At 40.7% G+C, this 26418-nt stretch overlaps 1 protein-coding gene across 1 annotated transcript in view; it reads left to right on the top strand.

The window, feature by feature from the left end:
• LOC116407810 (uromodulin-like) overlaps window positions 1–24953 on the top strand; it is a 32777-nt gene extending 7824 nt beyond the window's left edge. Inside the window, exons 5-16 of the mRNA XM_031893839.1 lie at window positions 2114–2291; window positions 3434–3571; window positions 4898–4912; window positions 6932–7726; window positions 8515–8619; window positions 9364–9572; window positions 15208–15362; window positions 17177–17422; window positions 20106–20268; window positions 21854–21932; window positions 23023–23046; window positions 24671–24953. Coding sequence (XP_031749699.1) covers window positions 2114–2291; window positions 3434–3571; window positions 4898–4912; window positions 6932–7726; window positions 8515–8619; window positions 9364–9572; window positions 15208–15362; window positions 17177–17422; window positions 20106–20268; window positions 21854–21932; window positions 23023–23046; window positions 24671–24744 — 2181 coding nt within the window. The 3' untranslated portion in view covers window positions 24745–24953. The remainder of the gene's footprint in view (window positions 1–2113; window positions 2292–3433; window positions 3572–4897; window positions 4913–6931; window positions 7727–8514; window positions 8620–9363; window positions 9573–15207; window positions 15363–17176; window positions 17423–20105; window positions 20269–21853; window positions 21933–23022; window positions 23047–24670) is intronic.
• The last annotated feature ends 1465 nt before the right edge of the window (window positions 24954–26418 follow it).

Here is a 26418-nt window from a genome sequence, read left to right as displayed (position 1 = left end):
CTGAATTAGGCGCAGAAAAAAACAACTTTTGACTTGTATTCATTTGGCATGAGATAAAAAAAGTCCATCGTCTTCAGTATCAGTGCCAGTGACAATTGAGGAAGCAGACCCTGTGGTTGTGTGGTGGGGGGCCCGGACTGCGGGGTCTGCTTCCTCCATTTTACACACTTGCTTAGAGGTATGAGAGCGGAGGGGAGCAGTGATTTATATTCCAGGGGGCCGAGGAGGGGGACACGCCAGAGTGCTAGTTTTTCTGTGGTTTTGGAAGTTTTTGGCAAAACGGCAGAGTGAATGTTGGGATTTGGATAAGAAACTTATTGTACAGCGCTGCGGAATATGTTGGCGCTTTATAAATAAATGTTAATAATAATAATAATAAATACAAAGGCTTCCAACTGAAAAACAGTGCAGGTTTTCTAATAAGTTTACAATGGAGATTTATTGTATTTGTTCTAAATAGCATGCACAAGAATTATGATTTTTGACTTTATAATCGCTTGATTATGGACAAAGTTTAGGGCGCTTACAGACAAATCCCTACCTCCACATCATCCTGGTATGGCCACATACGATCATGTCAGTATTGCTTTAAATACTTTTATATTATACTTAATACTAGTGATGAGCGGATCTGTCCCATTATGCTGAAAAATTTCCAAAACTGCTGAAAAATTCTTGAAATGTGACTACTTTGCGACTTTTTCGACTGCAATGTTTTGACGTAACTGCAATTTTTTCCTCACTCCAAATACATTAAAGTCAATGGGCATTTTTTAGGCAAATTTTTCGTCACAGCAAATTTTCGCCACAGTTTTGCAAAAAACTTCACCAATAGCGGCAAAACCATCACTACATAATACTGTCTCCTTGGTTCTTCAGAATAATTGTGGGATGGCGGAAAATAGTAAGGCAATTAATCATTCTGCTGCTCCACTGTAACAAACAGATTTGGGAAAGGAAAGGCTTTATTTCAGTTTAAAGGAGATAGTGATAGAAAAAGTAAATAATTCATTTTTATTTATGTGTTGGATTCGCTGTCCCAGTTGTACAAGATTCACTGGTAATACTTAGATATCTGTAACCTTTTCTTGGCATGCTTCACGCTCCCTTGGACCTGGCACTTACCTGCTGGGAATAAAACAAACCTGGAACTGGAACCTCTGCAAATTTTGAGAAACTTTACAGGGGCATTGAGGGATACACCTCAGGTGGTCCCACTAGGAAATAAAATACACAGAGATATGCATTAATTATAAGTAGTGATGAGCGAAACAGCAAAAAATTAGCGAAACGGCGAAAATGTTGTGCGGCAAAAAAAATTTGTCGCCCGCGACTATTCTTCTATCGCCCGTGGCTATTCTTCTGTCGTCCGCGGCTATTATTTTGTCGCCCGCAGCTATTATTTTGTCGCACGGCTATTGTTTCGTCGCCCGCGGCTATTATTTCGTTGCCCTGTGGCTATTATTTCTTCGCACGGCTATTCTTTTGTCACCCGCGGCTATTATTTCGTTGCGCGGCTATTCTTTTGACGCCCGTGACTATTCTTTTTTGACGCCGGCGACAATTTTTGGACGTGCAGCGATTTTTTTTTGCGGCACATTTTTGCATCCGTTTCGCGAAACAATCCCCCAATGGCGAAATGCATACATTTGCTGCGAATCCATGCCTGGCGAAACATTTCGCCCTTCACTAATTATAAGCTTTATGTAAAAAAAGAGAAAACTACATTGGGCATCTAATACAAATAAGCTCTCCTGCTATGGGGATGTTTGAGGATCTATCTGATTCACTGGCAGAGATATTCTCGTCTCTCATTGTTCAACCCTTTTAATATGAAATTCCCACTGCTTGACTCTGGAAGCTCATAAAATGGAGGCCAGCTGTATTCCTATTCACACCCTCAGTCCCATCCAATACACTGTAAATTACATTGTTGTTCTTCCATCTATGTCTCACCCACTGTCTGTCCCTGGCTGAAAAGGGCTTATCTCAATTGGCTGCTATGGGTTACAGGCCAGGTGAAAATGTACCCACTGATGATAAATTAGCTTGTGTTTGTTTTAAGCTGTACAAGCTCCTTTTCTAACGAGAGGTTTAACAATTTTTCCCCCAGGTATTTAATTATCTGGACTATACACTGTCAAGACCTATTAACACTACAGAAAAAGTTTTGTACAAATATTACGATGGAATAAATCATTGTGATAACTTTAACATAACAAGTAACTTATCTACCTTACTGGTGATCACTGATGGACCAATTACCTCAATAAGAATTCTCGGACCTAAATGTAAGTGCATTATATTCAATTTAGTTCATATCTCTAAATCTTTTGGGGTAAGTGTGTATGCATGGCAATGAATTATTCCATCACTATAGGGCTCACAAACGTTTGCAAGAAATCACCAGTGAGTGCAACCACCATGTTTTTTTCCCATAATGCAGAGTTTTCCAATAATTCCAGCAACAAGGGGTGATTTTCTTGGCAGCTGCACATTTGCTTAAGTGCAAATCATATACAATAATCTGTCTAGTGTCATTTCTGGTGTTTGCTGGTGTCATTTCCAGTGTTTGCCATGCACATGACTTGTGCGCCCTATTCTTTTGGTACAACTGAACTGTGGTGTTTGACATTAAGAGAAACCTGGAGCTACCGCCCAGTCCGGAGGTGGTGGTAGCTTTAGGGTTCCCCTGCATCAATAGGTACAGCAGGGCTCAGTTTGGAATGGGAGGCAGTAAGGACTGAGCAACATGAGTGGTGCAACTATATGGAAGTGCAATTTTTGTGCAACATTTTGAAGCACTTGTTGAGGGGAAAAATCATGTTATCACTGCTGATCACTTTTGGGCTCATTTATCAACCTCACATGTGCTGGCCGGAACCTTACACTGTATCCATCTATAATAATTAATGTGTATTAGTTCAAATGTTAAAAATAGGTATTGGTCTAGTATGGGACGATATAATTACCCCTAAAATGAATATGTGAATATGGTGATGGTTCAGATATTCTTTGGGCCAGGTGGAAAATCCTATTGGACAAGAACTGTGATAGCAACAGCCCAAGACCAATGGCAATGGATACAAACATGGGATAATACACCACCTTTCAAGGAACAAGACATACAAGAAAACAGCATTCCAATATATTATAGCATTGCCTTTATAATAAAGATAGGACAGAGAGAAGAGATTTCCAAGTCTACATAGTTCTTTATCATGCGCCAGTCAGTTCCTCTAAACTCAACCAACAGTACCATCTACTGATGCCAAGCAATAAGATGCATGTTACAATATATTCCTATACACTTTTATATTTGTTCTTGTGTTTCTGTATATCCAACTTGTTCTCTTGTAGACTCAAGGCTTTACAGAAAGAAAATCACGACAGTGAACAAAAATAAATAATATATATTTTTCTCCTATTGTAGCTGAAGACCAAAACCCCAAAACAATTGTGTCTGAGATCTGGGGATCATTGTATGAAATTAAAAATCCTGCCAAAGGAGCATGGACATTATGTATTGATTCATACAGCCCTCATGCTGTTCAGGTGGAGGGACTAACAGGTACAAACTAAAATCTATAAGCTCATTTAATAATAAAGTATTAAGGGGACATAAAACCATTGATTGTGGCCTTCTCCAGCATATAATGCATGCTGCTGTCCAGCAACTACAGAGACATTTCCCCTTTTACTGCTCTAAACACCTTAAAAGAAGTTTATCCACCCATGTTGTTTAATTACAGTGTAATACTGGTTAGAACGATAAGCTTGATATGTTACACAAAATATAAAAATGCTACATGAGCCAGGCCATACAGTATTAGCACCCAAGGCAATAGTTATTGGCACAGTGCTCCATTCACTCTCCTCCTCCTCCAGCCCAGGGTCGGACGGAGGGTGCAGGGCCCACTCTGTATGATGTACAGAGTAATATTTTGAGACAATGTGCAAATGGTCTTCATTTGCTATTATTTGTGGTTTTTAAATTATTTTACCTTTTGTTCAGCAGTTCTCCAATTTGGAATTTCTGTTATCTGGTTGCTAGGGTTCAATTTACCTTAGCAACCAGGGAGTTTGTTGAATAAGAGACTGGAGTATGAATAGGAGGAGGCCTGACAATAAAGATAAGTAATAAAAAGTAGAAATAACAATAAAATTTTATAAATAACAATTGCAGCCTCAAAGAGCAATCGTTATTTGGCTGCTGGGGTCAGTGACCCCCATTTGAAAGCTGCAAAGCGTTAAAAGAAGAAGGCAAGTAATTAAAAATTAATAAATAAATAATAAAGACCAGTTAAAAAGTTGATTAGATTTGGCCATTTCATAACATACTAAAAGTTAACTTAAAGGTAACCCACTTTAACCATCTTTTCCTCCAATCACGCTAACTAACCCCATGCCCCCTGCTCCAAAAAAAGTGTTTGTCACTGACATGGTACCTTATAAACAGGGAAAGTGAGAAATAGCATTCACGGCTACTTGAAGTTGCACTTAAATGAAACATCTGTTGAATTTTTGTTAAACGCTTCAGTTTGAAAAGTTGCAATATATCTTTATTCATTTTTCAACTTTGATGCTTTTATAAATGTCCCATTTAATATAATCTACAAGTTCTTAGACTTGTTTTAATGCTTCAGGGGTCATTTATTACGATCCAGGACAAATGTGCAAGAGCAAAAATAAAGACTACTACTGTTTAACCCTGTTTTTGCCACCTGTCATAGGGCAGGCAGTAAATTATTGCAGTTACAAGTTAGAAAAAGGATTTGAAAGGGAAAGAGAGGTTGCAGTATCACTTTTTCAGCAGCTGTGGCTACTTTTTCTCTTAGAGCTGTTATTTTATTTTGTAGGTTGTAATTATAACATATATTATGTTTTTCTCTTTCAGCTTTCAACATGTCAGGTAAGTTGCTCTCCATAACATCTAAACATATCAACAAATAACGTTTTTAATTGTAATAAAAAAATATTAATAATTTGTATTAATTTACATTAATAACAAATATGAATACATATGTAGGATCAATGATTAAACCTTCTGATAAACTGTTAGTGAGCAATAACGAGCAATAACTTACGCACACAAGTAATAAATAGAATCAAATATATTTACTTAGTTACAAACATAGCCAGTTCTGCATCAATTCAGCACAATCGGGGAGCCCCACAACCTTTGGTGCAAGACCTTCAGGTTCCTGATAACCAATCGATGATCCAAATGTCCCGGCACTCGTTCAGGAGTCCTAGGCAAAGCTACCGACCCATGGTGGAGGCTCCCTTTTATACCAGAGTTCTTAGCAAACCCTCAACACCAAGTGCTGACTTGTGCAATATTGTGTACAAACTTTAGTCGTGAACAAAAGATCTACTTATACAATGTATTAACTTTGTAGAAGGCCTTATTTGTTGCTTAAATAAGTTGTACTATCTGCTGTCTGTTTGTTTATTCCAAGGATATTTGCTGGGTAACAATACCTGTGTTTACTGTTTACCCAGCAATATACATAGAACAAAGTCATTGTACCTTGAACATTGGACTATAGCTGTCCAAAAGTCTGCTGCTTTTACTTGAATCAAACCTAAGATTTGATTTGTATGTCAAAGCAGATGTATATATCATTCTAAAATCAATAGAACATCCACTATGCTACATTAATACACATGTATTCATTTTTAGTTATGCAGTATGTGAAAAGAGAAGGCTTTATTCAATTAAAGCCTTAATATACCTAGAAATACGTGCTGCTCCTTGTGCAGGAGAATACAAATGCCGGCACAGTAGTACTGCTTCTCTCCGTATTGACTGCAGACATCTCAGTAAGTTGATGCTGCTGTGGCATTAACAGAATAAATGGTTACCAACCACTGGCAGATGTTTCCAGAGATGTCACTCCATGCCATGTAATGCAAGGACATGCCTGATGCTGTCTTGTAGTAAGAGGTTTGTGACACTACAGGAAGTCTTTGAGGTTGAGGATATGTAGCAGCATCATAGAATGTAGGAAAAATCTATCAAAGGGCAATAATAATCATAGTCATCTTTTTATGAACACATCAAAATTTGATTTTACATCTTTAAAATAATAGAATAATATTTAAAAAAACATCCCGACTTTCAAAACATCGATGCCGCTAAAAAGCATCATGACATGAAAAGCCACAAAAAGGGGGGGTAACCTCACACAAGAGTAATGGGTGCACAGCATGTGTATAATGCAAATACAAGTGAAATAGGAAGACACAAAAATAAAACCAAATAATAAAAAAGACTAAATAAAGATTGATTTTATTTTTATTATTTGGTGTGCCAATATTTTTGTGTCTTCCTATTTCACTTGTATGAAAAGCCACAATGTCAATGGTCAGACAGGTAGACTGGCATGTACTCACTATTGGCTGTTTTGTCCTTTCCCATAATGCCTTGCTGAGTAGTTATCTAATACTATAGGGAGAGCTGGGATTAGTCAGACTTGAGGCATGTGGTTTTGGGGTAAACAGATGGCAGACTGAAACTCTGAACCCTTGAAATCCCCAAGATTCTTTGTTGCATTTTGTTGTACCCTATAGAATGATGGCATTGGATGGTTTCTCTGGTATCCTGAGAAATCCTGGTAGAGGGAAACACTAAGTGCAAATTGTGACATCCTATCCCAAAGGCATTAATTGATGGACTACTAAAGGCTCTTTATCTTTAGTAAATTTCACAATACAATATAGACAGTTATTTTTGTACGCAGTCAAAGGCTTTTAAAAACATATTTAAGGATATTAGCAAGGATGATGAGTACATGAGTACAAATTCTAAAGTGCATGTTCTTTATTCTAGTGTTTTGTCAAAATGTATGAAATCATTAGCTTACAGCAGGGGATACAAATGTGATATAACAGAAATATACCACATATCTTGCTTATTTCTTTCCAGTGACTGAACGATGCTCAGACTGTCACTCTGATGCTACATGTGAAGAGCATCTTGGCCTATTTCAATGTACCTGTAAGGATGGATTCATTGGAGATGGCTTCTTGTGCTCAGATGTTGATGAATGTGCCTATTCCTGGTTACACAACTGTACTTATGGATATTGTGTAAATACTATTGGCTCCTATGACTGTGTGTGTCCTGATGGCTACACAAAAGGAGAAGGAAACACTTGTGTTGACATTGATGAGTGTTCCAGCCCAGACCTGAATAAATGCCATCCATCTGCCACTTGCTTTAATTATGTTGGAACTTACACATGTCAGTGTCCACCTGGAGTCACAGGAGATGGATTTGACTGTGAAATTGATCCATGTACCAGAGATGTGTGTGGGCTTGGTACGGAGTGCATTATAAATGGCAGCACCTACTCTTGCTCTGATCCATGTGCCAATTACACCGTTCTTAATGAACCCTGGAGAAGCACTGCCTATGACTTATCTGTGAACATCAGATGTGACCGTGACTTAGAGGGCTGGTATCGTTTCATTGGAAGTGGAGGAATACGCATGCCAGAATCCTGTGTTCCAGTAAATAGGTGTAGCACCCATGCACCTATGTGGTTAAATGGACCACATCCCACTCCAACTGATGGTATTGTCACTCGCACAGCCTGTGCCCATTGGGCTGGAGATTGTTGCCAGTGGTCATCATCTATACAGATTAAGGCTTGTCCTGGTGGATACCATGTCTATAAGCTGAACACAACACCCGCCTGCTCCTTAGCATATTGCACAGGTACATTGTTGCCACTTTTAGATATAATGCTAGAAACACTGGGCTGGCTCCATTTACTAATACAGGTATGGGATCCGTTAACCGGAAACACATTATCCAGGAAGTTCTGAATTACTGGATTGCCATCTCCCATAGTCTCCATGATAAGCAAATAATTCTCATTTTTAAAAATGATTTTCTTTTTCTCTGTAATAATAAAACAGAACCTTATACTCGATCCCAACTAAGATATAATCAATCCTTATTGGAGGCAAAACAGTCATTTTGGGTTTAACTAATGTTTGAATGATTTTTCAGTTCACTTAAGGTATGAAGATTCAAATTATGGAAAGACCCTTTACCCAGAAAACCCCAGGTTCTGAGCATTCTGAATAACAGGTCTTATACCTGTATAGGTCTAAACTGAACAAGTGCAAAGAATAAGATCTTTGATTTGATCTTGTAAACGTACAGTAGCCTGTTAACTGCTGATATATTGTGACTTGTAACTCTAGCAGTACAACTTAAAGCCTACAGTATGTTAGTTAAAAGTCCCAGTGGTTTTATTTAACCCTCTCTGTCATTTGGTGCAGCAGTAAATGTAAACGTCCCTTTTATATATATATATATACAGTATATACTCACTTACAGGGCAACCCATGTGAACCACAGTGCTTCCCATTGTAGGTAACAAGAATTACCAGCATAAAATTGGCCTTAAAAAGAGATCTAAACACTGCTGCTCAGTGTACTTTAGCCAAACGCTGCTGGACTACATACTAAAACATTTTTATTTTTTATCTCATTAGATCCCAGTTCACTTAATGGTGAATGCTTATGTGCCCCTGATGAGGAATGCAGATTTGTGTCTGGATCCTATGGGTGCTACTGCAATGACAATCGGACAATATCTGGTAAGTACAATATGAAAATTATTTTAAAAAGAAATGTATTGTGTTCATTTCTATAGCACCACAAGTGTATGCAGTGCTTTATGTAAATGTAAATATAATCAGTGCATTATATATAAATTACAGACAGAATATATTTGTAAGTGCTTCACAGTCAGAATAAGGTCTCTGCCCTTGCTTGCAAGCTATACAATTATAAACAAACAGGTATTCAAGGAAACTATTACCCCCATAATCATTAGCAGATATCACTTATTCAAACCCTAGTGGTGTGCTTCTGGGTGCTCATTGGCTTTAAAGCAAATCAACTCCAAGCACTTCTGCCAACACTTCTAAGTTGCATACAAGTAAGCAGGTATTCAAGGAAACTATTACCTGATGGCGTGGTGGCATTTGCATTTGCAAGCAATACATATGCAAGTCATTGGCGCCATGGTGGTGTATTTTCGGGCTTCTTAGACATTAGCATCCTAAATTTATCCTAAAGTTATCTGGTGTACCTGGGTAGCTCAGACCTAAAGTAAGGACTTGTAGCATAAACATCCACAAATGTGGCTGGGGCAGCTTTGTAATAAAATACTGGGATCAATGTGCCTTATATTGCTGAGGCCACAGTGTCATGAAATACTGGGGTCACTTTGTCAAATAGTGCTGGGGACTGTAGCTGTATATTGTAGCACATGAGCAAAACTTAATATAGGAAAAGAAAAAATCAAAGAAAACTTAACTTATTGTTGCTGTTTAAAGCTTTCTCAGACTTAACACCAACTGTGAGCTGCGGAGTACAGAGCATGAAAATATCTTTCCGCAAATGCCAGCTGAGGGCTCTGAAAGTTGACGTCAAAGATATAGTACTTACAAACAGCCATTGCTTCACTGTCCTGAATGATAACACTACCAACACCTATTCAGTTCTGTCCTCTCTGCAAGCAAAAAAGTGTGGGATGACGTTGTCTGTAAGTGATACTTATACAGTTGAATGCAATAGTTTGGGCACCCCTGTCTACATTATGGGGTTATGTAATGAAAGGCACTACGTTTGCCCAGGAGTAGTAACTATAGCAACCAGTAAAAAGGTGGCATTTGCTGGTCACCTGTTTAAAAGCAAGCATCTTATTTGTTGCCATGGGTTACTACTCCTGGGCAAACGTAGTGCCTTTTATTACATATGGGGGTATATAGTTAGTTAATTTTATAAGTGAAAAGTAGAAAACAACTACTGCAAGAATCAGTGTTTAAAAAACAATATTTTTTGCCAATGTTAATGTACAGATATATGTTATTTCATGAACTTTAAAGCACATGTAACGCTTGTTTGGCTATATTCAGATAAAACCAGGCTAGTATTTAGGTGAGAGCATGGGTTACATGCCACTCTCTTTACCAGCATGGGCCTTCACTTGGTGGAAGAGACCAGGATGGAGCAGGATGGTGTAGTTAATATGGACACCAGAAAGGTTCTTAAGTTTAACTATAGTACAAGTTTATTGTTCACAACAATTGGATTGCAGGGTTATCCATACTTACAAACAAGCAGAGGTAGATGTTACTTGATAGTACACTCTGAGGAAGAAAGAGAGGGTGTACACCATTTTATCCCACCCCTTGGTAGAGTAGGGTAAATACACCTTTCAGCTTGATACCCCTGTGGAGATAGTCTGTGAAGATATCTTGTTCCTCAGGTCGATAACCTGTAGTATATGAGTCCTCCGGGTGAGTAGGGATCACGGTTTGCTCTAACCCAGGGGTAGGGAACCTATGGCTCAGGAGCCAGATGTGGCTCTCTTGATGGTTTTTGATGGCTCTTTTGATTGGCTCGCTGCCAAATCTTTAATAAAAAAAATAACAGGGGGGGATAGAAAACGTGTTCTAAGCCTTAGAACACGTCATCTATCTGCCGAGCGCAGGCCGTGCCCTGCTCCACATCCGGCATCCTTGGCACCCACCCTACCTTGCCCCTGCGATCGGTGGAGAGAAGACATGTTTTAAGCCTTAGAACACGTCTTCTATCCGCCGAGCGCAGGCAACGGCCTCCTCCGCATCGCATCCGACATCCTTGGCACCCACCCTACCTTGTCCCGCAGCATCCGCGGCCAAACATATTGTATGGCTCTCACGGAATTACATTTTAAAATATGTGGTGTTTAGGTTCCCGACCCCTGCTCTAACCTGTCACCTATCTCTACTTCGTGGCCCTACTCTGAGGCAACATTGCCGGATATGAGGATACTCCCAGAACTATCTCTCCTTTGTTGTGGCTATTAAACTGCCCTTGCTTACTAGAGCTCACTATATCACTTTCCTAGAAAGTGCTATGCTATGCTTGCTTAATCTCATTCACGTGGCCCTGTCCCCGACTTCTCCAGAAGGGATGGTGTACTCTGGGATAAATGGCTTTTCTGGGGCATATGTTCTGCTCCCAGGCTCAGTGGTCCTTCACCTGAGAAGCAGAGGCAGCCAAAGAGGAAGTCACACCTCCTTGCCAGACACTATATCAGTCTGCAAGGGGTGTGAACAACCAAACTAACCAATAGAGTATAAATATAGTGCAAACTAGATACATAGGATTCTGCCTAGTAACAGTAGAATATGTGAAGAGGTAGGGTTTAAAGCCATAGGGGAGCTAAACCCTAGGGGTCCCTACACACAGGAAGAAAGAAAATAATAATTGAGGCATGCACAAACGTTTGGGCACACTTACAATTGTCCAGTGATAAACACTGTTTTTTGCTGGGTCCCTGACCCTAACTACCTCACAGGGCCGCCATCAGGGGGGCACAGGGGGTACATTCGTCCCGGGCCCGGACAATTTTAACCTTAAAAGGGGGCCTGGCTGTGCTACAGTTTTCTTAATAGCTCGGGCCCCCTTAAATCTATTCCGGGCCCTGTCATTGGTGGTCAGCGGGTGATCCTATTGGTTGCGCCCCGCGCGTACACACGTCAGTACGCACGGGGCGCAACCTTATAAAAGGGCCTGTCTTCTGCCGGCACTCAGAAGTGCAGAGGCGTCGTAGAGGAACTACCTCGCCGGAGGAGTGTGAAGCTGCCGCTGAAGACGGCAAGAGGCCGGGGGCTGTGCTGCACTGTTCCGTGCTGTGCTGGCTACCAATGTACTGGGGTGGGGGGCCCTGCTGGCTACCAATGTACTGGGGTGGGGGGCCCTGCTGGCTACCAATGTACTGGGGTGGGGGGCCCTGCTGGCTACCAATGTACTAGGGGGGGGGGCCTGCTGGCTACCAATGTACTAGGGGGGAGCCCTGCTGGCTACCAATGTACTAGGGGGGGCCTGCTGGCTACCAATGTACTAGGGGGGGGCCTGCTGGCTACCAATGTAGTAGGGGGGGCCTGCTGGCTACCAATGTACTAAGGGGGGCACTGCTGGCTACCAATGTACTAGGGGGGGGCACTGCTGGCTACCAATGTACTAAGGGGGGCACTGCTGGCTACCAATGTACTAGGGGGGGGGCACTGCTGGCTACCAATGTACTAGGGGGGGCACTGCTGGCTACCAATGTACTAGGGGGGCCCAGCTGGCTACCAATGTACTAGGGGGGGCACTGCTGGCTACCAATGTACTAGGGGGGGCCCAGCTGGCTACCAATGTACTAGGGGGGGCCTGCTGGCTACCAATGTACTAGGGGGGCACTGCTGGCTACCAATGTACTAGGGGGGGGGCACTGCTGGCTACCAATGTACTAGGGGGGCACTGCTGGCTACCAATGTACTAGGGGGGGCACTGCTGGCTACCAATGTACTAGGGGGGCACTGCTGGCTACCAATGTACTAGGGGGGGCACTGCTGGCTACCAATGTACTAGGGGGGCCCAGCTGGCTACCAATGTACTAGAGGGGGCAAAACTGGCAACCAATGTACTAGGGGGGGCACTGCTGGCTACCAATGTACTAGGGGGGCACTGCTGGCTACCAATGTACTAGGGGGGCACTGCTGGCTACCAATGTACTAGGGGGGCCCAGCTGGCTACCAATGTACTAGGGGGGCCCAACTGGCTACCAATGTACTAGAGGGGGCAAAGCTGGCAACCAATGTACTAGGGGGGGCACTGCTGGCTACCAATGTACTAGGGGGGGCCCAGCTGGCTACCAATGTACTAGGGGGGGGCCTGCTGGCTACCAATGTACTAGGGGGGCACTGCTGGCTACCAATGTACTAGGGGGGGCACTGCTGGCTACCAATGTACTAGGGGGGGCACTGCTGGCTACCAATGTACTAGGGGGGGCCCAGCTGGCTACCAATGTACTAGGGGGGGGCCTGCTGGCTACCAATGTACTAGGGGGGCACTGCTGGCTACCAATGTACTAGGGGGGGCACTGCTGGCTACCAATGTACTAGGGGGGGCACTGCTGGCTACCAATGTACTAGGGGGGCACTGCTGGCTACCAATGTACTAGGGGGGCACTGCTGGCTACCAATGTACTAGGGGGGGCACTGCTGACTACCAATGTACTAGGGGGGCACTGCTGGCTACCAATGTACTAGGGGGGGCACTGCTGGCTACCAATGTACTAGGGGGGGCACTGCTGGCTACCAATGTACTAGGGGGCACTGCTAGCTACCAATGTACGGGGGGGGGCACTGCTGGCTACCAATGTACTGGGGGGGGGGGCACTGCTGGCTACCATGTATTAGGGGGGGGGGGGCCCTGCTGGCTGTGAGTCCTTTTGTACTGGTGGGAGGGGGGCCCAGAAAATTTTCTTGTGAGGGGCCCCGTGATTTCTGATGGCGGCCCTGCTACCTCATTTACGCCTTTAAAGCCATTAGGATTTGTTAAGAATTGCAGAGCTTAAAGGAGAAGGAAAGGCTAAGTCACTTGGGGGTGCCAAAATGTTAGGCACCGCCAAGTGACTTTAATCGCTTACCTTGTACCCCGGGCTGGTGCCCCTGTTAGGAAAAAATTGCACCAGCCCGGGGTACCTGGAGCGCAGCGCTTCCTCCTTACTTTTTTTGGCAAAATCCCTGGGCCGGCGCATGCGCAGTAGAGTGAAAAGCTGACTTTTTTGTTACAGTTTGGCTTTTCACTCTACTGCGCAAGCGCGAACACAGAAGAAGGAAGCGCTCGCTGCAGGTACCCCAGCCTGGTATGGTTTTCTCCGAACAGGGGTTCCAGCCCGGGGTACAAGCCCACCTCATTAAAGGAGAAGGAAAGGCTAGTAAAGAGTTAATCTCAAGCTGCAGGCATACCTTCAGTTCTCTCAATAGTGCCTTAAGTCTCCCCATATTTCTCCTGTTCAGATGATCAGAAGCCAAACAGGAAGAAAAAACACTGAGCTGTGTATAGAAAGTTCCCATAATGCCTCGCTCCTGCATAGACACTAAGACCAGCTCTTTAGTAAGCACATGCGCACAAGCAGGAGGGCTCCCCCTAGCGTCTGGTTGGTATGGTGACACCTTTATAAAAAGTGGATGCAGCGGGGAGCTGGGGCCATAAGAAAAGGACGCAGCCGGCAGGAGCTGGGGGGGGGGGAGACACAGAAGGACGCAGCAGGCGGGTGCTGGGGGAGGGGGGGCGCAGGGAGGATGCTGGAGGATGTTGGGGATGCATGCGCAGTAGAGACAGTGAGGGACAGGGAGTGGGCATCCCTTGTTAAAGATGGTGGTGCCGTTCACTGGAACAAGTATGTAGAATATAATAAGTGTATCTTTCATTAGGCAAGCCAGAAATATAGAGTTTTTACACAGCAATAGTAGTACTATTTAATAGATTTTGACTTTCCTTGTCCTTTAAAGTCACTTGGGGGTACCTAACATTTTGGCACCCCCAAGTGACTTAGCTTTTCCTTCTCCTTTAAAAAGAAACCATTGTGAAGATCAAATTATCCAGATGGACAAACATAATAAAAATAATAATATTCTCAAATATTTTTGTTACCAAAAATGATGACTTTTAAAATAAAAGAAATAATACAGATTATGAGGAGCCTTTCTCTGAGAGACAATGCAAGTAATTGCTAAATGGGAGGGGCAACACCTTGCTGTGAGGTCACAAAACCACTAGGAAGGTCCCGCCCTCCTCTATGGTGAATGCAAAGCATCCTCCCAACAACTGTGTGTCCTTCTCAAGCAGCTACGAATGGGACAAATATGATAACTGAATATTTTAAAAACTGAACATTATATTTAGAGAATTAAATAACCTGATGCGATGATTGTTTTTAGTAATTATTAATTTCATGATAGTTCCTCTTAAATAAAATCTCTCTCAAACCTTCATGGTTTCCACTGCCCATAATGTCATTAAGACATGGCTGTTAAGGGGAACTATGGAAGTCAATGTATGATCTGGAAAAGCAAGAATAGTTTCAAAGATCTAAAACTAACATTCAAACTGAAATTGTGACAGGAATGAATGAGATCCCTTTGTCACACAGAGATGGATTTTGGCCACAAAGCCGAAAGCATTCAGTGGCCAAATGTCTCATTCAGTCCTGTCTCTATACATACAGATCAACCTCTTCACTACCAGCATTTTTTAAGTTTCATAATACTGGGTTTCCAGATAACATACAGTAAGACATACTGCAACTGTATTTATACTCTGCACTAATACTCTTTGCACTAATACATTTTTTTCAGACAAATGGAACCCATGCCTCTTACGTGAACAGTTTCGAGTTTTACTTTGTACTTCCTGGTAATATTATTAGAGATAAGTTGATAGTGACTGCAGCTTGTATTTACCCACTTGATATGAAACTAAGTCTAGAAACTGCCCTGAATCCAATTATCAGGTAAATTTATTATTTACTGTATGTCTGTTATTATTACTAAGTTGATAATGGCTCATACACTATAGTCACAAAGGCACCTACATCTGCAGACACAGTGAACAAAGTGCAATTTCGTATGTTTCGAAAAAGTGACTTTTTTGGCTTTGGTAGCCTGAAGGTCATTAGTAATTCACCACAAGGCAGTCTCAGTAAATTGTGCAGATTGAAAGCCAGATTGCAAAGGGTCAAATATATTACAGGTGTGAAAAAAGTAGAGAAGGCTGGAGGGATAGGAATCATTTTGAACTGGCATTTAGAAGAAATGAGAATTCCTTCTCCCCCACTGCATCCAGTGGCCCTGGGGCTGTGAGGGAAAGAAAGACCAACGTGAGTGCAGCCTCCATGGCAGTATTCTGGGAAAACCAAGTTTCTGTTAATAAAAGTGTAAATGATTTTGTGCAAAACAGATCATGTATATACTGTATATGGATTTAGAGAAAATGTTGAGAAGGGCATAAGAACTGGGAGGCAGAAAGAAGGAAGAATGGGAATCTGAATGAAGGTTGGAAAGAGTAGAGGACAAAAAGGTTCTTAGCAAAGTTAAAGAGTAATAATGACAAAGACAAGTTGGTATGCAGCAGGATTCAGGGTTAAGAGAGACACCCCCTTTAGATAGCAAAGCAACAAAGCACTGTGCAGACAAGGAGTACAAACGTTAGTCATTTTGCAGTTGCATTTGTGGGATCAGGTAACTTGTAGCAGTAGACCTTCCAAGGAGTATTGCTGGAGCAGATGGCTAATTTCAGAAGCAGTATAGCTTTTAACATGTTAATCAGTCCATGTAACAGGCAGACAGATACAGGGCCTTTTGTAGTGGCTCTCCTTGTTGAAAGATCACTTGTAAACCGATCACTTATAAATGCTCAACCCCAGCAAATGCTCTCCCCCAAAAAATATCTAACTATAAAAGGGAGAAGAAAATTGGATATTGCTCTACTCAGGACTGGGGGGATTAAGTTGGATTGATTTACCAACAAAGTAATTACCAACTGTGGCACAGGAGAAACAGTGAACACTGAGATAAAGTGAGTTACAGAGGAGTTTATGGGGGTCATAAATTACAGATTTGATAGATATACTGCAGCAAGGAAGTGAAATACTATGTAGTTATAGCGGAGACATTTGTAGATTAAAGCAGAGAAAGTGAGAAAGAAAGTATTGGAAATTAATTTTAAATTTCAGATATCACATATCACCCAGATAGTCTGTTGGAAAATTCCAGATTAAAGATATAGTATGGGACCTGTTATCCAGAATGCTCGGGACCTAGGGTTTTCTGGATAAGGGATCTTTCTGTAATTTGGATCACTATATCCTAAGTCTTCTATAAAATGATTTAAACATTAAATAAGCCCAATAATGTTGTTGGATTTGCCTCCAATAAGGATTAATTATCTTAGTTGGAATCAAGTACAAGGTTTTGTTTCATTATTACAGAGAAAAGCGAATCATTTTTAAAAATCATTTGTTTAAAGTGGAGTTTATGGAAGATGGCTGTCCTGTAGTGATGAATTAATTTTTTCACCAGACATGGATTTGTAGGGAAATTCCGCATTTTGCCATCGGCAATTTTTTTTTTGCGAAACAGGCGCAAAATTTTGCTGCATCAAAAAAAATCGTGGTGGCGTCAAATTGGCCATGACCACTTCAAAATGGGCGCAGCCGCATCAAATTGCCCACAGTAATGTCAAAATGGTTGCGGTTTTCTCCTTCAAATGTCTTGTATTGGAAAATGAATGTGTTCTTGATGACTGTCATTTCCATTCACTTTGTAGCTCTACAAATATTTCCATTAATGGCACCGGAGCGTTTAGTGCTCACATGGCAGTTTACAACAGCAGCGACTATAAACATCCATACGAAGGAACCCAAATTGATCTATATACCAAAACAGTGATTTATATTGGAGTGTTCTTTGATGGGCCGGATCCATCTCTGTTTGCCATGGTACTGAATAACTGCTATGCAACTCCATCAAGCAATCCCAATGATCCCATTAAATATTATATCATACAGAACAGGTGAAGTATCACACAATTTTCAGTGAAATTTGCTTGTTTTTCCCCACAATGCAGTGGTTTCCCCCAATGTTTTTCCCAAAATAATTGTGCTTGCCAGGGGAACATGCAACACAATTGTAGCCCAAGCATTAAAATTAATGTGTGCTGGCACTTCATTGCAAATCAAACACAATTGCACTAAAAGTTCTGGTGCGATATCTTTCAAGTATTTGCCATGCAAGTGACACGTAAGCCCTATTCTTTTGGCACAACTGCGCTGTGGGAACCCTGGAGCAACCACCTGGTTCAGTGGTGGCAGTAGCCCCTGGGTTCCCCTGTGTAAATAGGTGCAACCTCACTCTATTTGGAACAGGAGGCAAGAAGGACTAAGCATTGCCAAGCGCAAACGGCAGAGGAATTTGGTTCGTAATTACACCTCCTTGTGAAATAAAGTAAATATTGTGATTTTACATATAAGTACATACTGTATATTTAGTATCAGGCTCTGTGTTTGCAATAAAAGGTTAGCAATGGAAGCCAGCTTTTATTATTATTATCATTATTATTATTATTAACATTTATTTATAAAGCACCAACATATTACACAGCGCTGTACATTAAGTGGGTTTCATACATTGGACACACAGGGGCAGATTTACTAATCCACGAATCCGAATCCCAAAAGGGAAAAAATCGTATTGAAAATGAAAATTTTGCGACTTTTTCGTCGCTATTTTTCGTATTTGTCGCAACTTTTTTGTCACCTTCGCGACTTTATCGTATTTTGCTCAACTATTTCATCGCCATCGCAATTTTTTCGTATTTAAATGATAGTAAACAGTGGAAAAACCAATCAGATTTTTTCGCGACGGCAGCAAATTGCGGGACATACGAAAAAGTCGCGATGGCAACGAAAAAGTCGCAAAAGTACAGATCATTACGAAAAAATGCATTCGGACGCCTTCGGACCGTTCGTGGATTAGTAAATCTCCCCCACAGAGTAAAAATAAATCAGTAACCGATGCAAGAGGTGAAGAGAGCCCTACCCAAAGGAGCTTACAATCTACAAGGGAAAGGGTTGAGACACAAACTTGGCCTTGTTTCAAGCAGGTGCCAAATTAAGAGGCATCCCCGGACTTGTTAACACATGAATTATATATCGAAAGCCTTGCCCTACATAATTTAATGTGAAAGCAGCTTGTTCACTTGGATAAGTAGTTTACACATTTGCAGGTTTATTTTGCCAGCAGAGCAAGCTAAAACTCATTGCCTCTCTTTAACAGTCTTCAGCCCCTGCATCTTACTAATTAGTGACCAATTGACAGAACCTTCCTTTAAAGTGGGGCTTGCCTGGACTCTTGGCTTCCCTCCTGTTGTGCATGCCAAAGGATTATTCCAGTGACAGTGACACTTTATTATCAGCTATATTCTGGTGCATTATTTGAGTAAATGATAGTATTAACATAAAGCACCAATTGTTGTATCATTTACTTGGGCATAAGGCTTTAAGCACACCAGGGTCCTTTTTCTACTCTACACTTTCTAATTGGGCCATTATTTGTGGGGTACCTGTGGGGGTAATGACCCTTCTCACTCCTGGGTGGGGCAGATTCTCCCCTAACAAGCTGTTCTCTCTGCCTCTTATTCCTCTGGTGGTGATTCCAAGTAATTACGTCCTTTAATATTAACAACCAAACTGCTACCATTGGTGAAAAATATACATTATACACAACATAACATTTTAACCATTTTGTCACCTCTTAAACAATGTTATTATAAAATTAAGAAAAGAGCCTTATTTTAGGAACAGTGGGTATGCGTTTTATAAAAAGAACTGTAGTGAAACCAAAAAGGTTAGACAGGATAAGACTTAAGATGGCCATACTCTAGATGGTCCTGAGGGTATATGGTAGTCGCCTTTGCAGGATTTGGGTAAGGACAAGCTGATGAAGTCCTTGCCCTCATCATAGCTGACATTTGGCCCTATATCTATCAGAGTGTGTTGGGGTGGGTCTAAACACTGGCAGATAAGCTGCAGACTTGGCCTGACATGGACGAACTGGCAGTTTAAATCTGCCTGTGTATGGCCAGCTTAAAGGTGAAGTCTTCCTATCCTAGATATTCTTAGAACAGTACAGTCTATTAGAAGGCCATGCAGTGTATTTTTATAACCATTTGTCTCACCCAGTACAGTTTCACTGAGAAATTCACAGTTATTCCAGCAAAATTTTGGCAACTTGGGAGCCAACTTTTACTATGAAGAACAGTGGTAGCATAGCAGCAAGGAGCTAATCTAACAATGTAGGGCAATGTATGTGCTATTGCTGCGCTTAAAGCACCTTAAACACTATTATTATTATTATTAACATTTATTTATAAAGCGCCAACATATTCCGCAGTGCTGATGTAAATTTGCCTTCCCATTGCTGGTTTTGTAAACTCTTATGCAAAGGTGAAACCACCCCATTTAGCTCATCACTAGTCTCCTGTGTAAGACAACAACATTTTGATAAATTCCTGCCTTATATATACTGTATATATATGTGGTATACATCATAAAACATGTTGGTCAGCACTGTTCTTGGAACAGGAGAAGGGTAATTTAGATGAAAACCTATGCATATATCTGTAACTGAAGTAAGGTGGACCCAAACCTAATTCTGGACCTAATTCACTCACGCAGTGCTTTCTGTCTTTTGTACAGGTGCCCTAGTAAAATTGATGACACTGTCAATGTAGCAGAAAATGGCTTATCCAGCCAAGCCCGGTTCTCTTTTCAAATGTTCGCATTTGCAGGGAATTATAACCAGGTCTATCTGCACTGTGAGATCTATGCGTGTGACAGTAGGACCTCCGCCTGCGCACCTGTGAGTACAAAATTATTTAAAATTATTAAGTAAATTATTGTACCTTAGTGAAGGAGTACTAAATCATTTTAAAAAAATCAGGACTTCTAACATGTGTTCGATGCATTTGAGTTAGGCAATATATTTCCTGATCAACCATAACCATGCCCATTTTCTGATTAGCACCACAGTTATTTGCTCTGCTAACCACAGTTTTCATTATTAAATCTGCCCCCTCTGAACACCTCCCCTTCTTGCACAGGTAGGGGACCTATAATCCAAAATGCTTGGGACCTGGGGTTTTCCGAATAAGGGATCTTTTTGTAATTTGGATCTCCATACCTTAAGTCTGCTAAAAAATTATTTAAATATTGAATAAACCCAACAGGATTGTTTTGCCTCCGATAATGATTGTGTAGCACGTTCGTGAGTGTTGGCTTTAAGTATCTTTGAGCGTGTGTGCTATTTGAGCTGAGGTGGTTTGTGTAGGCCTCAACTTGGCAAACTCCCTGCAACTCCCGGGACCTTGCTGCCCCTTGGGTGAGTGCTTACCAGGTTGCTGGTGATCCGCCTGGGGATTAATTGACCAGGAGACTTGAGATTGCTGATCAACCAAAAGAACGTTTTTATTTATTCCAAACATAATTCAGTGGTATTATATGCAGACTCAGGTATCTCTCCCTAATATCCAAACCAGGAGCTTCTCTTTCTCCAGCTAATCTCTCTTTGGGAATATGCTGTGACCTGAGCTAGCCAATGAATGTACCTGAACTGCGGCCAGTAATGCCGGGAAGTGATAATCTCACTGATCTCCTCGGAGGGGCCTCAAGCTGCCCAACTAAATAACACTATCTATCCTTTCACTCCTAGATTGACTATAAAACATCTAACTAACTTATCAAATGGGCTCCTGTAGCTACCTCTTAGTGAGGTGAAGTCCCAGGAAGAAGACCTTATGGTTTGTGAGTCATCCCCTTTTATATTGCAGAACACCACCACCTAGTGGTCACTACTGAGCTAAGGGGGAAACTCTATTTTAACCTGGAAAGAATTTGAAAGCTGCAAAGAGCTAGAAGAAAAAGACAGATAAAAACACTTGAAATAAATATTGAAGATCAATTGAAAAGGTGCTTAGAATAGGCAGTTCTATAACAAACTTAAAGTTAACTTAAACGTGAACTACCCCTTTAATACAAAATAATCTCAATTAAGCATAGTCTGGGTATGACCTATAAAAACAATGAATTGGAGATGAATTATCATCTGCAGATGAAACAGGTTTTAGCAGTGCAATATATAGCAATATGGCTCAGCATGTTACAGAACAATTACCAATTACGGCAGTAGAAAAATAACCCTCATATGTAATAAAAGGCACTATATTTGCGCAGGAGAAGTAACCCGTAGAAACCAATAAGAAGTTTGCTTTTAAATAGGGGGCCAGTAAATGCTACTTGCTGATTGGTTGCTACAGATGACTAAACAAATTTGCACCTTGTTTACATTACAATTCCTTCTTGGCATGAAATATTTCACTGGATCAGACAAACATAAAAAATGTTCTCTCAACCATCCACTACAAACAATGGATATCTATGTGTTGCAGACATGCTCTGGAGCCCGCGCCTTGGATGTAAAAATGGAAAAGACCTTTAACCTGAAACTGGGACCATTCAAAAGGCTGGGTGAGTACACATGGGGCTATATGTTATACATGATGTGAACCTCATTGAAATGAACACAAATAAGAATGAATATCACATTTATAATATAATATTGTTCATTAGGAAGTGCCTTACATAGGAAAAAAATATCCTTAGTGCATTCTTAAAGACCAGCCTGAATGCAGCATCATAATGTTAATTTTAAATTGTATTGTAGTCCTTGCCCTTTTTGTAGGATTCAGATTGAGCCAAAGTTTTCAGCCGAACAAAACCCAAACTGATGGAGGTAGATTTATTAAAGTTCAAATTTTGGTTTTTTTTTCGAATTTTAGAAAAAAACTAGAAAATCTTTATTGCTAGCTTATTCATGAAAAAAAGTAGAATCTTGAAAATTCAGTTGCTAAAAGGAATGTAAAAAAAACTCAGTTGCAGCAAAATTCTCAAACTTATTTTCAAAAAGTGCCTACTGCGCATGTCTGATGGATTTCCATTGGAGCAGAGGCAGTGAGCATGCCCAGTAGGCACTTCTTTGACATCTTCACAGAGAAGGAGAGCTCAGAAAAAAGGGGGTGGGGCTTTATGCTAGACTAGGAAAAGCCGCACATGAGTTGCTTGCACTGTAGAACTTGAGACAATGCAGCGAGAAAGTTATGTTATTTTTAGTGCTTTTTAGAGCTTTTTTTTAAATTAAAGGTTTACTTATCCTTTCATGATAATATGGTGGTTGTGACTGACAGGCCAGGGGTACAGCGTGTGTGTGGAAATATGATCAGTTGAGGTATAAAAGGAAAGAAGACATCCAAGAGGATATAACAGATGTACAGTTGGGCACTTGAGATATGACAAAAGGGGAAAATCTGGAGATTTTAGCGTCACCTGCATAATGCCAAAAGAGAGTACCATGTACTTACTGTCCAGTCAATAACAGCTGAAACATACGAGTCCCTTTACAGTTTAGTAATACAAACTATTGACATGTACTCACTAATGGTAAATATTAAAACATTATTTTTTGAGCTCAAGCAGGATTTGTGCAATTCAAATTTCTTCTCTGTCATTTATAACAATGTTGAGGCCTGTTAAATGTAATAAACTTTCTTTTGCTTTCCAGATTCACCTCCGTCTGCAGCTTCCGGTAAAAACTCCCTTGTTTGTGAATTTGATTAAACTAGAAATAATTGTACATAAGTGCAGGCAAAGTAATGATCTCCTTCCCCTTCTCAAACATTTGAATATTTCCATTTTATTTTACCTGGGCACCAATTGAAAGGACCAGTTACACCATTAAGGGGAATATTATTATTTGACATGGTGTATTCTTTGTTTCCATCAATGTATTTTTAAAGAGAGCATTAAGGGGCAGATTTATCAAAATACAAGTTTAATAAATGAAAACTTACCCATGTTCTGTTTTTTTAGAAGCATATTTATCAAAATTTCACCCACTGGCATTACAAGCAGGGTTTGAGATTCCATGGCCTCATGCTACCCCATTCCCACACGCGCACTTGATATATATATATATACCAAATATTATTTCATGAACGGCACACCATTTGTAAAAAAAATCGCAACTTTATTGCGAACACATTGCACAGAAGTAGTCCAACGTTTCGGTCCTGAAAAGGACCTTTTTCAAGGATAGTACAACAGTGTCTAAACTGCTTTAAACACACTCTTAATACAAACAATGAAAAAGTGCCCAATCCCCATCAATAAACCATTACGTGATTATCCAATCATATCATGTATACATGACAAATCGGCCAACATTATATACATTGGCAAATCGGCCAATGCCTGACCTTATTTACTCATCATTAGTGCACACATATTAACCTGTTATAAACATTAACATTTGTAAAAAATGTGTAAAATGTGGAATCATTTGAAATATCATATATCAAACATACTAATTTAGTAAAAGTGCACTAAAAATGATTATAATGCATTAATTCATATATATTATATAAATGCATTATAATCATTTATATTTTTAATGAAGCTAAAAAACTACAAGGTTTTAAAACTGGGAAAATAAATAAACAGATAAAGTTGTTAGAGACAATTCTCATTGACTTCTATCGAAACTTGCCAGCTTTTACTTGAAAAGGTTTTTCTTTACGAAGATTTTTTCTTTAAAGGAAAACTATACCCCCAGAATGAATACTTAACCAACTGATAGTTATATCATATTAAGTGGCCTATAAAAAAAATATCGCCAAACTGGAATATATATATAAATCAGTAAATATTGTACTTTTATATCCTTTCCCTTGAGCCGCCATTTAGTGATGGGCTGGGTGCTCCCTCAGAGATCACATGACTAGAAATAATGCAGCTCTAACTGTAACAGGAAGTTGTGTGGAAGCAAAAGGCAGAACTCTGTCCATTCATTGGCTGATGGGGCCTAGCATGTATGTGTGCCTTGGCTTGTTTGTGTGCACTGTGAATCCTATGATCCCAGGGGGCGGCCCTGAATTCTTAGAATGGAAGGTTTCTATTTAGCATTACCCAATAGCACATACTACTAAAAAAGTAGATTTTTATGAAAATGGTTTATTATTAAATCACCCACATTTTAATTGGTCTTACACTGTTATACTAACATTAGAAGCAGTAGTAATTGTTTTACTAGGATATCTCTGTTGTGTTAAATGTCTAATCCATGGAAGTATTCTCGTGGCAATTGATACCTTCATAAACAATCATTCATTTCAATGGAGTGCTATAATGCCTTCTTTCATTCTCTCCTCCAGGCACCCAAGCATCATGGACAGTTACTGTGCTGCTAATGCTCATGTTGGCAGTCTTGGTTTCTGGAAAGCAGTGATATTCTGCGCTGGATTTCTCAAACCTGCAAACCCACGCACTGCAGGATTCTTCAGGAAAATACCGTATATTTTACGTATATTTTCCCTTTAAAGACAACGCTATCCTTTGGAATTGTCCAGTTTAATTAGATAACTGTAATAGCTGATTATTAGTTGATGAATATGATTATTTTAGAAAGTAAATGAATAAATGCTTAGAGCTGGAAATAATATAAATAAATGTTGATGTAATGTAATGTAATGTAATATGTGCTTGCCTGTCTTGTATTTACACTTTTGATGTGACCCTATCTTCATGATACAAACAAATGATATAGTGAAATGACACCTGTTTATTGGAAGGCTTAAGGTGGTCATACACTGTAAGATCCGCTCTTTTCGTGAGGTTGCAAAGCGAGTGGATCTTCTCCCGATATGCCCACCTACAGGTGGGTGATATTGGGCTAATTCGATTGTTTGGCCCTAGAGCCAATTATAGGCCAGATGCCGGTCGGGGAGGAACGTCAGTGGTGCCTATACACGGGCAGGTAAGCTGCCGAATTAGTCTACAGGACTGATATCAGCCCCTGCATGGCACCTTTACTCTACCATTGCGCCTGTTTGGAACTAACCCTCTGCTGGGGGGATGAGTAGAGGACAGGCGGGGCACCTACATGATTCCCCCATGTGTCCCCCATGAATCTATGCCCTCCTGTCTGTTTTCTGATTAGAGCTCCACCTCTATTTAGGTCTGCAAATTATGATTGTCCCAGCCTTACACTTTCAGCATCCCTTGTGTAGGTCATTCACACATCATAGGAGGCAATTAGATGCAATATGGTTGCTAACATTTCCAGACCTGGTGCAAACTTTGTAACTTTTATATGGGCTGCTGTGTGTTACGTGTTAAAGGGGTGGTTCACCTTCAGTTACTTTTATTGGTAACTTTTATTAAGTTGTGCCTTGATTTTCAGTCATTGTGTAAAAATCCAGTGTTGAAGTAAGTTGCTGCTTGAAAATGCTGTGGGTCAATACATTGTTCCTCCATTGCGTTTTCCAGAACAACTTCCACCAAAACCTTCTTGACTCTAAAGTGGTGCAATACAGTATAATGGCATAATAAGCATACCTTGATATATGAACTATTTATTTTACACAGCTTTTTAACACGTCTTTTCTGCGTTAATCTTTTTACACAGTATGATAAATAGGCCCATTTAGTGTACTACACATGCGCCTACCCCAGTGCAGTGCCGGGACTACCTGAGAGAGGAAGGTTAGCATTTTCACTCAGTTGGGGGTACCTTATAAATTGGAAGCCTGTGGTGAATTTATCTTTTGTTGTATTTTTGTATTTGTTGTATAAAGCAATTTGTGTTAGTAGATTATCTAAGGAGAAGAAGGAGCCTTCATCAGGATTGCAAACATTCCTATGCCACACCCACTTTTTAGCCAATCCCCCCCCCCGCTGTATACCTACTCAAGATCACAGCTGCATATTTTAATCCTAATATATTTACCTAGAAAAGCTCCAAAATAACTTTATACATGTTCCTTTGCAGCCAGCGGGAAGTTTGGAGGACGTAAGACGAGGGATGGGGGTAAGGTGACAGATTATAACTCATCCCTTCAGAAATTATTTGGGAGGGGGGCTCTGCTGCCATCATTGACAGCTTTCAGTCTGGGAATCTTGC

Source organism: Xenopus tropicalis, chromosome 9, assembly GCF_000004195.4.
Source record: "Xenopus tropicalis strain Nigerian chromosome 9, UCB_Xtro_10.0, whole genome shotgun sequence".
Lineage (NCBI taxonomy): Eukaryota > Metazoa > Chordata > Amphibia > Anura > Pipidae > Xenopus > Xenopus tropicalis.
The sequence above is the reverse complement of the archived record's forward strand: the minus strand, read 5'-3'. Positions and strand labels throughout refer to the sequence as shown.